Here is a 15,315-nt window from a genome sequence, read left to right as displayed (position 1 = left end):
TGTCCAGGTGTGTTTGGAAGCCAAAGGGCTTGTATAAAAACAACAATAAAAAACAGTGTCCAGATGTGTTTGGAAGCCAAAGGGCTTGTATAAAAACAACAATAAAAAACAGTGTCCAGATGTGTTTGGAAGCCAAAGGGCTTGTATAAAAACAACAATAAAAAACAGTGTCCAGGTGTGTTTGGAAGCCAAAGGGCTTGTATAAAAACAACAATAAAAAACAGTGTCCAGATGTGTTTGGAAGCCAAAGGGCTTGTATAAAAAACAATAAACAATACATAAGTAAAACAAAAGAAAGGTTTGTTTAAACAGATAACAAAATTCACTAATCATAAATGTACAAATGAACCGATCAGTGTCCACAAAAACTTACAAACAGTATATGTTTTGTTTAAATGTGTGTGTGCATGTGTTTATGTGTGGATGTGAGTGTGTGAGAGTTGGGCTATATGGAGGAGATTACTGAGTAGTTTGGTTCATGAGGCTAACCCAGAGTATTCGCTTGAAGTTATTGAGGGATGAGGAGGTTTTGGCAATGTGAATATAAGAATTCTAGAGTATGGTACCTCTATATCTGATAGAGAATTGACTACAGTATGTGAGGTGAGGCAGTGGAGAGGATGAAGTTTATCGCAATGTTTTGTGTTTATATTCATGGATTTCAGAATTAACCCTGAAGAATCCATTGAAAGGTAAACTGTCAGGGAGGTACAGTATTTGTAGATGAAAATGATCATTGGCATACATAAATGTCGTAAATAGACAAGATATTGAGTTTCTTAAACAAAGGTGCAGATGGAGCTATGTAATTAGAGGAGTTGGCTAGCCTTGCAAATTTACTTTGTATGATGAGTAATTTGTGTAGGTAGGAGGCATATGTACTGGCCCAGACAATTTTACAGTAAATGAGATATGTGTAAATTAAGCTATAGTAAAGTGTTAGGAAGCAAGCCTGATTAACCAAACCACTAATCTTTCTGATAATACCAACAGATTTCATCACTTTGCTACAGACAAATTGAATATGATCTTTCCATGACAACTTTTCATCAATTGGAACTCAGAGGAATCTAGAGGATGTGACTTGCTCCATTTCATTCGCACCAATTGATTGGATTATAGTTAGTTTTACTTGCAAAGATTGCAAAGATCTTGACTTACTTACTTCATTAGTCCACTGTTGATACACATATTCAAAGTATGTTCACGACCAAGTTTCTCTCAAACTGACTGACATATACACACAGTGTTAGTTTTGTAATGTGTAAATGTGTGTATCCCTCAGACAATGGTCCAGCAGGCAGCAGGAGGACAGGCACAGCCACAGTGTTTGTAGAAGTACTGGACGTGAACGACAACAGACCCATCTTCCTCCAGAACAGCTACGAGACCAGCATACTGGAGAATGTCCCCATAGGATCAAGCATCCTGCAGGTACACAGCCAGGCTGGCACACACGCGTCACATATATACACGTGCACATGATTGCAGGTACGCACGCACACACACTCATGCATACATGCACACAGACACACACAAACACGTGCACACATAGACATACATATACACACAAGCATACACATGGTTACACACATGGATATACCTACACACACACACAATATTATGCACTTCAGGAAATCAAACTTGAGAAAGCTTTTTATTTTCTAAAACAAACTACATTTTAATACAATAAAATAATAACACAAACTGTTCTACACTCTTAGAAAAAAAGGTGCTATCTAGAACCTTAACATTTTCTTCGGGTGTCCACTTAGGATAACCCTTTGAATAAACCTTTTTGGTTAGAACCGCTTTGGTAGAACCGTTTTGGTTCCATGTAAAACCCTATTTTGTTCCAGGTAGAACCCTTTCCACAGACCGTTCTACTTGGAACCCAAAAAGTTTCTACTTGGGAACAATCGAATAACACTTTTGGAACCCTTTTTTTTGTAACACTTTTGGAACCCTTTTTTTGTTTTTTTTGTAGCTAATACAACAATCAAAATGTACGAAACAATTCACATCTTCCACGTAGGCTGTTATCCCTTTTGGAAGAACCTTGGGCTTGCACCTGCTTCTCTTGTCATTAACAACATGGCCCAAACAACCTTTACTCCACCAGTCCATGTGGTTATCTTGAATTGGGGGTTTGATCAGAAGTTCGTGTCATTGTTTAGTTAACAGTACATCCATGGACATGCAGGACTGTGGTCAAGTCTAAGTGCTTTGGTCAAATTACAGTCAAAGCGGTCATCTCCATGACCGGGCCTGCATTCATCTCACGGTCAGAGCGTAGTCATATCTCTGTAACATAGTCAAACAGGCAGGGCATGGTAAGGTGGGTGAGCTGCTGTGGTCAGGTTGCTGTCTGGTTGGGGAGCAGTGGGTGCTGCACTCGGGCCTGCGCTGGGGCGGTCGTCTGAATGAGGAGGTGAACGACCGCTGTACAGAGTCCAGTCGCTTCCACAGCTTGAGCTGGGGCTCCGATGACAGAGAAGGCCCGCAGACCAGGGACACGCCTGAACTACAACACCCAACTGAGTCCTCCTCTGTCTGGGCTGATGACCCACAACACACGGCCAGGATAGCACAGACAGCCAGGAGCAGGGAGAGGCCTAACACCACCATGATGGTCAGCAATGGGTTGTGAGGCTCTGATGGCAGGGGGGAGGAAGAGAGGGAGGTGGGCAGGCTGGATAGGTTGAAAAGTAGTGGTGATTTTGTAAAAGAAACGGTGGAAGAGATGTTGACCGCTAGATCACTGGTGGTGTTCATAGTCGCCAAGTTCTGGAATGGAGAGAAGTCATGACAAAGGAGGTTAGATGAGAAGTGTGTAGACATCTGTGTGTGTGGGTGCGGTCCGTGTGTGAGTGTGTGCGTGTGTGCGTATACACCAGTCTCTTTCAGAGTGCCACAGCAGCTTTCTTAATATGGGAAGTCTTGCCTTATTGTCCAAGCTAAACCAAGCTGACTTGGGCTTTTTTAGGAGGGGTTATTACCATCATATCCTGAAGGAGATGTAACACACACACACAAATGTCATAGTCTTTAATTCGGTAGAGACAATGCGTGCCTTGTCGGTTTAGGGGAAAACACATCGGGACGTGAAATTAGTTTTAAGACCAAATGCCAGCAAATCTGTGTGGAAAGGCCACTGGAGCAGACATCATCTCGTTAGTCACCAACACCCAACACACACTCGCTCACACATTCACACTCACACACACACTCTCAGACGCAAAATATTGAATACAAAATATATTACAGTATACGCACGTCCACAAACAAACCACAAACTCCAGAGAGTTCAGACATCTCTCACTGTCCAACATCCACTTACTCTCCCACACTGACTGTGACTCCATACTTAGATGCATGCACTGATACTGACCCAAACACACATTCACCTAAGTGGGCATAACACATATAAGCATATGTCAGCAAACACACACACACACACACACACACACACACACACACACACACACACACACACACACACACACACACACACACACACACACACACACACACACACACACACACACACACACACACACACACACACACACACACACACACACACACACACACACACACACACACACACACACACTTTACCTTTTTCAGTCACATCCAGCATCTGTGAGTCAAACTTTTTCCTTGCTTCCACGTTCCTTTTCTCCCTCACACTGCCTTTTCAAGAGAGCGTTAGGGAATGCACAGAGAAGAAGAGGGGACAGATAGGACAAGGGGGTAACAGGACAGTGGTCAAAACATAGTCTCTTTGTTTTCCACTGGGAGAGCCTAAAACAATGGTCCATTTCCAACACCGTCTAAGAGCTTAGAAAATGATCTCCCAATACTAACACTGCAAATGCTTAAATTTACAACATCTGGGCTTAGTAACACAAACTGGGAAGCTCTGCACCCCTTTTATAGCCAAAGTGGTGCAGTCCACTATGTAATACCCTACTCATCAATCTGACCCTCTACTCTCTTTTCCCCCGTCTCACCCCTTCCCCCCCCTCTTTCTCTTCTCCTCTAAATCTCTTTATAAAGTGGGTGGGTGGTGGGTGGGTTGGGTGGGTGGGTGGGTGGGTGTGTTTGTGAACATGTTTTGTGTATGGGTGTGGGTGTGCATGCATGCTTGTGCACGCATCTGTCAAGGAATATCCACAGGTCCTACAAGCAGGGTAAGATCAGGGTCTGCTCAGTCTCATCTTGCTTCAACATCTCTGTGCCTATTTTAGTTCAGAACTCCAGTCAGAAGTCATGGTTGGATTCAGTATATTCTACTCAGCTCAGCATGCCTCACTAGTTATCTCTGTTGAGCCATGCTGTCTCTGATGTGTTTTTGTCTTTGGCTGCTCTGGCTCCATGCCTGCCTTTCAGAGAGAGAGAGAGAACAAGAGAGATGATGTAGACTGGTAGACGTAGAGAGAGAGATGGGGTAGGGAGGGACATCTCCATTGTGGACTCGTTGCCAGGGCCATGGTGCAGTTGTTGTGTCAACCATGGGACTACACAGAATTTGGAGGGGGTGGGTCACTTACATATTAATATGTGTGTGTGTGTATATGAATGTCAGCATCTGTATGTGTCTGTGTGCATGCATGCCTGTGTTCGCACACATGTATGTGTGTGTACATATGTGTAAATGTTTATGTACTGTAGCTATGTAGGCCTATTGGTGTGTGGTGTCAAGTCACTGTGGTTGTACATGAGTATAATGGCTGCATATATCTGTGCTATTAACATGTGTTTGTGTCTGCAGGTGCAGGCCACAGATTCAGACCAGGGGGAGAACGGCAGGGTTCTGTACAGGATCCTCTCTGGTGAGTACAACTTCTTCCATCCTTTTCCCAGTTGCCAGGTGGTGATACTTTTGACACCTACTCTCAGGCCTCACTGCACACAAACAACTAAACACAAAAGACTGTCAACACTGCAAGCTAATTATAACCTTCATGCATAATCATAACTTTATTTGTATAAGTCATACGGTATTAGATATTTAACTGCTCAATGACTCATTTAAAAGATGCAATGTCAAGTGGGTAACACTTGATTTGGATAGATTCATTTTACAATGTTGGTGATATTCTAGTATTAATATTTGAATGTACTTTATATCAATACCCTCATGACCATCCTGCATGCAATCACTCTCAACCCCCAGCTAACCTCTCCATTTCTCCGTCTCTCACACCCCCTCCCTCTCTGTCTCTCTCTTCACCTCTCTCTATCTCTCTCCCCCATCTCCCTCTCTCTCTCTCTCTCTCTCCCACGCCCCCCCCCCCCAATCTCTCTCTCTCTGTGTTTCTATCTGTGTGTGTCTCCCTATCTCTCTCTGCATGTGTAGGCAACAGTAAGGGTCTGTTCAGAATTAATGAGCTGTCGGGGCTTGTGATGCGGGGCCAGAGGGCTCTGGACAGAGAGAGCAGCAGCTCCCACGTGCTGGAAGTGGAGGCCTACAACAGTGACCAGGGCAGGATGAGGAGCTCCGTACGGGTAAGGAGAGTAGGAGGGATGATGAGGGAGGAGATGGAGAGGGTGGACAGGGATCAATGAGAGACAAAAATCAAGGGAGGGAGGGAGAGGGGACAGGGCTGGACATGCAGGTCTACAACAGTGACCAGGGCAGGATAATGAGCTGCGTGTAAGTGAGGAAGGGACAAGGGAGGGTAATGGGAGACTGGGGAGAGAACATAGGATGGGACAGGGCTGGATGTGAGGAGCTCTATACTGTTGAGAAGGGGAGGGGAGGAGAGGGGACAAGGCAGGGGAAGGGAGAGGGGATAGGGCTGGAGGAGTCTTGGATCGTTCTACCAATTTGGTACCTTTTGAGAAGTGTAACTTGGTAAAAAAAATGAAGCCCCTAAATAAGATCTGGTGCAACCAATTACCTTCAGAACTCACATAATTAGTTAAATAAAGTCCACCTGTGTGCAATCTAAGTGTCACATGATCAGTCACATGATCTCAGTATATATATACCTGTTCTGAAAGGCCGCAGAGTCAGCAACACCACTAAGCAAGGGGCACCATGAAGACCAAGGAGCTCTCCAAACAGGTCAGGGAAAAAGTTGTGGAAATGTACAGATCTGGGATGGGTTCTAAAAAAATATCCGAAACTTTGAACATCCCACGGAGCACCATTTAAATAATTGATTAAAAAAATGGAAAGAATACGGCACCACAACAAACCTGCTAAGAGAAGGCCACCCACCAAAACTCACAGACCAAGCAAGGAGGGCATTAATCGGAGAGGCAACAAAGAGACCAAAGATAAGCGGAGATTGGAGTATCTGTCCATAGGAGCACTTTAAGCCGTACACTCCACAGAGCTGGGCTTCACGGAAGAGTGACCAGAGAAATGCCATTGCTTAAAGAAAAAAATAAGCAAACATGTTTGGTGTTTGCCAAAAGAGGGAGACTCCCCAAACATATGGAAGAAGGTACTCTGGTCAGATGAGACTAAAATTGAGCTTCATGGCCATCAAGAAAGACGCTATGTCTGGCGCAACCCCAACACCTCTCATCACCCCAATCACCCCACCATCCCCACAATGAAGCATGGTGGGGGCAACATCATGCTGTGGGGATGTTTTTCATTGGCAGGGACTGGGAAACTGGTCAGCACTGAAGGAAAGATGGATGGCACTAAATAAAGGAATATTTTTGAGGGGTACCTTTTCAGTCTTCCGGAGATTTGAGACTGGGACTGAGGTTCACGTTCCAACAGGACAATGACCCTAAGCATACTCTCATGTGGTTTAAGGGGAAACATTAAAATGTTTTGGAATGGCCTAGTCAAAGCCAGACCTCAATCCAATTGAGAATCTATGGTAGGACTTAAAGATTGCTGTACACCAGCGGTGTAACGGTTATCTTTAGTTGAAGGAGAGGCGGACCAAAATGCGGCGTGATGATGATTCATGTTTGTTTAATGAAGAAAAAACTATACATGAATAAACTACCAAAATAATGAAATGTGAAAACCTAAACAGTCCTATCTGGTGCAAACACAGAGACAGGAACAATCACCCACAAACACACAGTGAAACCCAGGCTACCTAAATATGGTTCCCAATCAGAGACAATGACTAACACCTGCCTCTGATTGAGAACCATATCAGGCCAGACATAGAAATAGACAAACAAGACATCCAACATAGAATGCCCACTCAGATCACACCCTGACCAACCAAAACATAGAAACATACAAAGCAAACTATGGTCAGGGTGTGACAAGCGGAACTTGAAGAAGCTGGAGCAGTTGTGCCTTGAAGAATGGAAAAAATATCCCAGGGGCTAGGCTAGATGTGCCAAGCTTATAGAGACATACCCCAAGAGACTTGTAGCTGTAATTGCTGCAAAAAGTGGTCTACAAAGTATTGACTTTGGGGGGGGGTAGTCATGCCCGCTCAAGTTTTCTGTTTTTTTGTCTTATTTCTTGATTGTTTCACAATAAAAAATATTTTGCTTCTTCAAAGTGGTAGGCATATTGTGTAAATCAAATGCTACAAACCCACCCAAAATATATTTTCATTCCAGATTGTAAGGCAACAAAATAGGAAAAATGCCAAGTGGGGTGAATACTTTTGCAAGCCACTCACGACTCTAACTCCATCATAAAGTTTGCTGATGACACAACGGTGTTAGGCCTGATCACTAACGGGGATAAGACAGCCTGTAGCCAACTCATTCCGTGGAGGGCCGAGTGTCTGCAGGTTTCACTCCTCTCTTGGCTTGATTGATAAAAAGGTCACTGATTAGTAAGGAACTCCCCCTCGTTTTCTAGGTCTTAATTGAAAGGAAAAAACAGCAGAAACTTGGCCCTCCATGGAATGAGTTTGACATTCCTTGCCAACAGAGAGGAGGTCAGAGACCTGGCAGTGTGAGCCCAGGACAACAACCTCTAACTCAACGTCAGCAAGACCAAGGAGCAGATCGTGGACTACAGGAAACATGGGGGTGCACACCCCCATCCACATCGGCAGGGACACAATGGAGAGGGTGATGAGTTTCAAGTTCTTCTGTGTCCACATCACTGAGGACTTAACATGCACTCTCACACCAGCACAGTTATGAAGAAGGCACAGCAGTGCCTCTGCTCCCTCAGGAAGCTGAAACGATTTGGCATGGCCCTGCAGATCTTCAGGAACTTTTACAACTGCACAATCGAGAGCATCCTGACTGGTTGTATCAGAGTCTGGAATGGCAACTGCACCACCCAGTGCATCACTGGGGGCGAGTTCCCAGCCATCCAGGATGTACATGCCAGGCGGTGTCTGAGAAAGGGCCGGAAAATTGCTAAAGAGTCTTCTCCATGCTCCTAGAGTGGTCTTGTTAAGTGTAGTGTGCCAAAATCTTTTTGCCTGATTCTTCCTTGACTAGACTACTGATGTTACACAAAATTCAAAAGGCAGGAAGGCACATTTCCACGTGACCAAATTCAACGTTTATTTACCGTTTTATAAACATCTATGTGCTTTTACAAAGAAAGAAAACATGTAGGGAATGAGTTTTATATGTATATATCCATAGCTACATCTATCGTAACTAGAATTGGATGATAATGGTGATCATATCAACTAGTTATCTATTCCAACTGATTGATTGGTGGCGACATTTGGTTCATAGTTCAATGGTTGTGAATTCTAATCCCAAATGGTGTAAATCCTTTATTTACAATATTCATCCCGTGAACACACACTTCTAATTCTGAAAGTGAAAGCATATCTGTGAGAGGGGTCTCCCTGGTAGTAGTTGTAGGTTTTTATAAAGTACCCAAGACTAATCTGTGAGTTAATTTGACCTATCGGAAAAATACCTACTGGGTAAATACTGCAATGTGGTTTGGATTGAATTGAGCCTCTAATTTTCCTTTTCACGGTGATTAATGCAGTTTTTTGCACCCCATGGGGGATTCAAATTTACACCACAAGTGGCAATCGATGTCAGGAATTCCTTATCACTGTGAACTAACTGTCTAGAGCTGTATTTGCTCGTGATCCATGTAAGTGTATTATTAGAGCATGCCTGCAAACTTCTGGTAAGTATAATTTAGTGATAAAGTGTTGGGATCAGGTGCAACAATGCTTTCCACCCCCATAATTAATATTTATTAATCAAAATGTACTGGGGGGGAGGGGCAGTTAAATCTCAAAACAAAATGCACCCCCCTCCCCAAAGTAGAAAATATTTTCACATGACCCTCCTCTTGCACTGTAAAATAAATGTAACACCCCCCCTCCTCATAGAATTAACTCAAAATTAACTCAAAATGTTTAAGACCACAAATAACAATAACTGTAGCGACCCTGTGTTTATAAACTTGGATATTGACTTTGCCACTACAACATGCTATTGTGGCACATTCAATGCCACGCAGGGCTGTGGGTCAGAACGTTGAGGGTTCGCCGACCACCAAAGACGAGTTCGCTCTCCCTGCCTGTTTTATTACTTCGTGATCAGAGCCGGCTGGAGACAATGATCAGCTTGGGGGAAATCAGATATTCTACAGCCAGCGTCATCAATACACAAGGGATGTCGGCCAAATCAGACACATTGTATTTGGTACAAATCATTCCCTAAGTTCTCGACCTCAGCTGAATCAGCTGTTGAACAAATTGAGGAGACTAAATTACTTGGTGTTACCTTAGATTGTAAACTGTCATGGTCAAAACATTTTGATTCAATGGTTGTAATGACAGGGAGAGATCAGTCTGTAATAAAGAGATGCCCTTCTTTTTTGACACCACTGTCCACAAAGCAAGTCGTGCTGGCTCTAGTTTTATCTTAAGGTATCTTGATTATATATATCATATATGGTCAAGTGCTGCATATGAAGACCTAGTTAAGCTGAAGTTGGCCCAGAACAGAGCCGCACATCTTGCTCTTCATTGTAATCAGAGGCCTAATATTAATACTATGCATGCCAGTCTCTCTTGGCTAAGAGTTGACCCTCTTAAAACAATTCCATATGTTAGCTTAGTAGAAACCCAGCCCCCGGCCCTTAGGTCTTTTTAAGGGCACTTGATTTAATATAACAGGCTTTTAAAATTCAATATTGGTGCTCAATTTCGTCTTAAAATATCAACGGGATGCAAAAAGCACTCATTTTGTGTAACAACAAAAGTGACCAAGGCAAGATGAGGAGCTCTGTACGGGTGAGGCGGGAGAGGGAGGATATAAATATAGGGAATAGAGATAGAGGGGAGGGGAGAGGGGACATGGCAGAACATAGAAGATGAGACTGTAAGGGTCATACATAGGGCATGAAAAAGGAGAGAATGTGAGGCAGGATTTAGAAAATAACAGAGGAGAAGGTAGTGTATTGGGAGAGAAGAGGGTGTGGGACAGGACATACAGTATAGTGCTAGGGTAGAGTCTTTTGCAAAAGGGAAAGGGCTGTAGTGGGCAGTAAGGAGGACACCTGTGAGCATCTTGTGAGCAGTTGTCCAGCTACCTCTCTGACTCCCAGTGTCTCTGTCACCCACTACAGGTGATAGTGTATGTGGAGGATGCCAATGACGAGGCACCAGTGTTCACCCAGCAGCAGTACAACCGCCTGGGTCTGAGGGAGACCGCTGGCATTGGCACCTCTGTCATCGTAGTACGAGCTACAGACCCCGACACTGGTGAGTGTTGTAGTGTAACATGATGTACTATAGTACCCATAACCCTCTGTACAAGCTGGTTTTATTGATAATATATACATTATAATGTACACTGTATATTGATAAGGAAACGGAACAACAATATGTTAGCTTTATTTACTAAAATAAAACCGAATATTCTGTACAGAGCATTATGGGTACTGTAGTACATAGATCGGTATGTGTAGCAATGCATGACTATATACTTTAAAAAATGTTTTTACATGTATCATTTTTTGTCTTCTTTCTCTTGCTTTGCCTCCCTTTGCCCAACCTCCTTCCCTCTATGATTTTCCCTGTCTCTCCCTCTCCTCCCCTCTATCCTGCCATTCCTTCATACAGGTGACGGCGGGGCGGTGGCCTACGCCCTGGACTCCGGCTCCGACCGTAAGTTTGATGTGGATGTGAGCACGGGCCTGGTGACCACTGTAGACTACCTAGACTACGAGACCAAGACCAGCTATCTGATGAACGTGTCGGCTACCGACCAGGCGCCACCATTCCACCGTGGCTTCTGCATGGTCTATGTGACCTTACTTAATGAGCTGGACGAGGCGGTGGCGTTCTTCTCTGCGGGCTACGAGGTGTCACTCCTGGAGAACATTGCCACAGGAACGGAGGTGGTGCAGGTGCAGGCACAGTCGGCGGACAACCTCAACCAGCTGTCGTATCGCTTTGACCCGGACACATCGCCAGCCGCCCTTGCCCTCTTCAAGATCGACAGTATCACGGTGAGTCGGTGGACAGCCTGGGGTGTAACACCGTATTAGCATGCCTCACTCTTATTGGACAGTTGGGTTAAGGTCAATTCCATTTCAATTCAGGAAGTAAAAAGCAAATCCAATTAGGATTTTCCCTTGAAAGCATTCTTCTTGAATTGACTGAATTGAAATGGAATTTAAACCCAACCCTGTTGCATACTATACACTGCTAAGCATATATATTTAAAACTAGGATAAATCAGGTTGTTTGTTAATTTGTTTTACTCCTTTCTCCCTCTCTTGCTCTCTCCTTCTCCCTGTCCATCCCCAGGGCCGTATCACAGTCACAGGGCTGCTGGACAGGGAGAAGGGGGACCTCTACACCCTGACTGTAGTGGCTGACGATGGGGGACCCAAAAAAGACTCCACTGTGGTATGGCAGTCGCTTCTTTTTTTCTTAATTTCTTTTTCTTCTTGTTTGGACAGTAGTTGCTTTTAATTCCCGGTTGTCAGGTCTCATCTGTTTTCAATAATAAACCGCGACACGATGTTGTTATCTGTTTTGTTGTAGAAATGGTCAGTTAATGACAATCTGTATTTTCACCTCGTTACTGCTATCTCATGGGGAAATTGCAGAAGGTAGGTGTTGCTTAGGATTACTGTTTTAATTCAAAGTTTTAATTCAAAGCTTAATGAAGTGTATGTATATGTCACAAAAGTATTTTTCTATTATTTTTCAAAAGCATACCATGTAAATCAAATTCAATTCAAAGTTTTGTAGCATCTTGGCCCTCTTGTCAATGCCAATCCCTCATTGGCTTTGTCTATACATGTGACAGGTGTCAATCACCATACAGGATGAGAATGACAACAGTCCAGAGTTTGATATCACATCTGATTCATTGGTGGAGATTCCAGAGAACACACCCATCGGGAAGAGAGTGGCTGTGGTGCTTGGGCGCGACAAAGATGCCGGGAAAAATGGACTGGTGAGGAGAGAGAGAGAGAAGAGAAGAGAGAGAGAGGGAGAAGCTCTTCACCTGCTCTCCCTGCTGTCTTTCAACTCACTCCATCCCCTCCTCTTTGTCTCGCTCTCTAAGGTGTACTTCAGGCTGGTGGCAGGGAACATGCAGGATGTGTTTGAGATCCGGACAGTGAACCACACCTATGGAGAGATCTACGTCAACTCCCCTCTGGACCGAGAGTCTGTTGACCGCTACCTGCTCAAGGTTAGACACCTGGGTCAGATTCTATAACCATGTTTCCAACGTCATACCATTTAAAAAAAATCATGACAGCTCTGATGGAAACAGGCATTTCGGTACAATTTTGTAAATGCCAACAGATCATTTGTTCATTTGATGTGATCTTTTTGTGTTGGTAAAGTTAATTATGCGAGAAATGCCGATGGAAATGCCTTTATGAGCAAATATTGATATGTTAGTCATCATATCACAAGAACCTTGGAGTCACGTGATGATATGGTGTGTGGTCCTCCCACTACGACTCTGGAAACCATGCAGTTTATTAGGCTACAGATGAAATCAATTACGATGACCTTCATAGGGTGGTGAAAGTGCATGGTGATCTTGATCATCTTTTCCGATAAATATTGAGGGTCTTATTCTGGTGACATGATGATCGATGCTTGATTACCATTTGACAAATACAAATATTCTTGCTCTTATCCATAATAATCTCATGTAGACTAGCCTACCCGCACAACCAGCACAGGCACTCCAGATTGAATTTAACTAGGCAAATTGGTTAAGAACAAATTCTTATTTACAAGGACAGCCCACTCCTTCCTACCCATCGGGGTTTTGAAACCCGGTCTCCCATGTGCCCTGCCCACATGACACAGGGATTCTTTCGCTAAATAACCAAGTACTGTACTGCCGACCGTCATATAGTACAGCGCCATATTTTCCGTTCCATCGTCACAGAAACCCAGAGAGTTTTTCTTGGAAGAGAAACACCATAATATTAATCTAATTAATTAAGCAAGTACCAGTCAAAAGTTCAGACACACCTACTCATTCCAGGGTTTCTCTTTGTTTTTACTATTTTATATATTGTAGAATAATAGTGAAGACATCACAACTATGAAATAACACATATGGAATCAGTTAAGAACACATCTTATTTAGAAGGACAGCCTACTCCTTCCTCTCCATCTGGGAATTGAACCCTGGTCTCCCACATGCCCAAATGCTGTAGTACAGACATGGCCTGCTCTCCCTCATGTAAGGAATTAGGCACTTTCGCATGTTTACTACAGTATGTATTGTAGGCTGTGTTTACTTGTTGGACTGCACAATAGCCTAAAAACAAACGCAGGTGGCTTATAGTACTGTATTTTGTCATCAGCATCTTTATGCTTTCGTAATGACAAATAATATTTAAAAATGCAGATGTTGATTTAGTTATGGATCGATAACGAATTACTATGGGAATAAATATAACTGATTTACAGAAATATTGGAATAAAGTTGTCTAATGAAGTCAAACAATTTACAATCATTTTATGCTGTAGCCTACAACCGTCACGTTGTACAGAGCCATACTTTCCGTTCCATCCTAATGGAAACCCTGAGTATTTAGTTTTTCATGGAATAGAAACACCAGAATATTTATGAAATGAATTAAGCCAAATTTCTTAAAATCAAGCCCATATACTATGTAAATTTCAAAAAATGTTTGAAATTCTCTGGTAATGCCAATATGGAAGACTATCAAATAGGCTTCTCAAAGATGCCCTCTGGTGGTCAAACTAGCACTAACTCCCATTAACAGAAAAAATGGCTGACAATTAGATAATGTGACACAGAATGCTGCATCAGCCTCAAGGTGTGCTGCAGTATGATGCAACTTTTAAAGGAGCATCCACTGTACCTGTACTGTAACTGCTAGCTGTTGACTAGAGCACACATGTCAAGACCAGAGAAGGCATATTTGCTAGTTAACGCAACAGTTTTTATGACAAAACTATCGGTAGAGTTGAAAATGCAATGGAATACATTGAAATACATATATTCAGTGCATGATAACTTAAGTGGAAAAAGTACATTTTGTTTGCACTACGCATTTATCCACCAGTGGTGTTTCCAAAAAATGTACTTTCGCTTAAGTTTTCATGTCTTTATGCAGATTCTACAAAATTTGCATGACAATCTGTCGCCAATTAGATGGAAACCTAGCTATTAAGGCACAAGGTAGCAAAACATTATGTAGTGGAAAATGAAATGATAGCTTCTTATTAGACAACTTGAGATTGTCCCTTCCTGTTTGAGTCTATTTTCTTCCATTTCGTGCCTAATGAACGCTACCCCTTACTGTTAAAATGCCACATTCTGGCTTCTCAGTCAGGAACCATATCACAATTGTATGTGCTCAAGCTACATAGGATGAATATCAAATATTATTATACAGCATGTCAGCACATGAGCATGTTTTCATTTTGAAATGAATGTTTTGCCGGTGGGTGTGCATCCATACGTTGTGCACACATAACATACAGTAATCCCATTGCAGTGTACTGTATATCCATATGTTTATTAATACAAACACTGTTTAAAACTGAAAAATATGGGAAATTCAAAGCTAATTTGACCTACGCATTAACATTGTTTTTCAGCATACGCAGCTTAGAGGAGGACAGTATGTTTGCTAGAGGACAGTATGTTTATTGATCTACTGTACTTCAACAACAGATGTACTCACATTGGATTGGTTGATTAGGATTCCAAACTTCTCTCAAACCGCTTTATACTCTTAGAGTAGATTTATCCCATTAACCTGTTATGGCTGCAATCCTGATATCGGGATCGATATGACAACTACCAGTGAAAATAGAGGGCGCCAAATTCAAACCACAGAAATCTCATAATTACAATTCCTAAAACATACATGTCTTATATCATTTTAAAGCTATTCTCGTTGTTAAT

General features: G+C 42.8%; 1 protein-coding gene across 1 annotated transcript in view; it reads left to right on the top strand.

Moving 5' to 3' along the window:
• The window catches only part of LOC112223275 (cadherin-23), a 117,807-nt gene extending 104,992 nt beyond the window's left edge, over positions 1 to 12,815 (top strand). The window contains exons 17-24 of the mRNA XM_042317137.1: positions 1,286 to 1,434; positions 4,778 to 4,838; positions 5,366 to 5,514; positions 10,514 to 10,649; positions 11,010 to 11,398; positions 11,700 to 11,801; positions 12,208 to 12,357; positions 12,469 to 12,815. Of these exons, the coding sequence (XP_042173071.1) occupies positions 1,286 to 1,434; positions 4,778 to 4,838; positions 5,366 to 5,514; positions 10,514 to 10,649; positions 11,010 to 11,398; positions 11,700 to 11,801; positions 12,208 to 12,357; positions 12,469 to 12,624 (1,292 nt within the window). The 3' untranslated portion in view covers positions 12,625 to 12,815. The remainder of the gene's footprint in view (positions 1 to 1,285; positions 1,435 to 4,777; positions 4,839 to 5,365; positions 5,515 to 10,513; positions 10,650 to 11,009; positions 11,399 to 11,699; positions 11,802 to 12,207; positions 12,358 to 12,468) is intronic.
• Positions 12,816 to 15,315: the final 2,500 nt, after the last annotated feature.

The sequence above is a fragment of the Oncorhynchus tshawytscha genome, unplaced genomic scaffold (genome assembly GCF_018296145.1).
Source record: "Oncorhynchus tshawytscha isolate Ot180627B unplaced genomic scaffold, Otsh_v2.0 Un_scaffold_15173_pilon_pilon, whole genome shotgun sequence".
NCBI lineage: Eukaryota > Metazoa > Chordata > Actinopteri > Salmoniformes > Salmonidae > Oncorhynchus > Oncorhynchus tshawytscha.
This window is presented reverse-complemented; position numbering and strand designations above follow the sequence as displayed.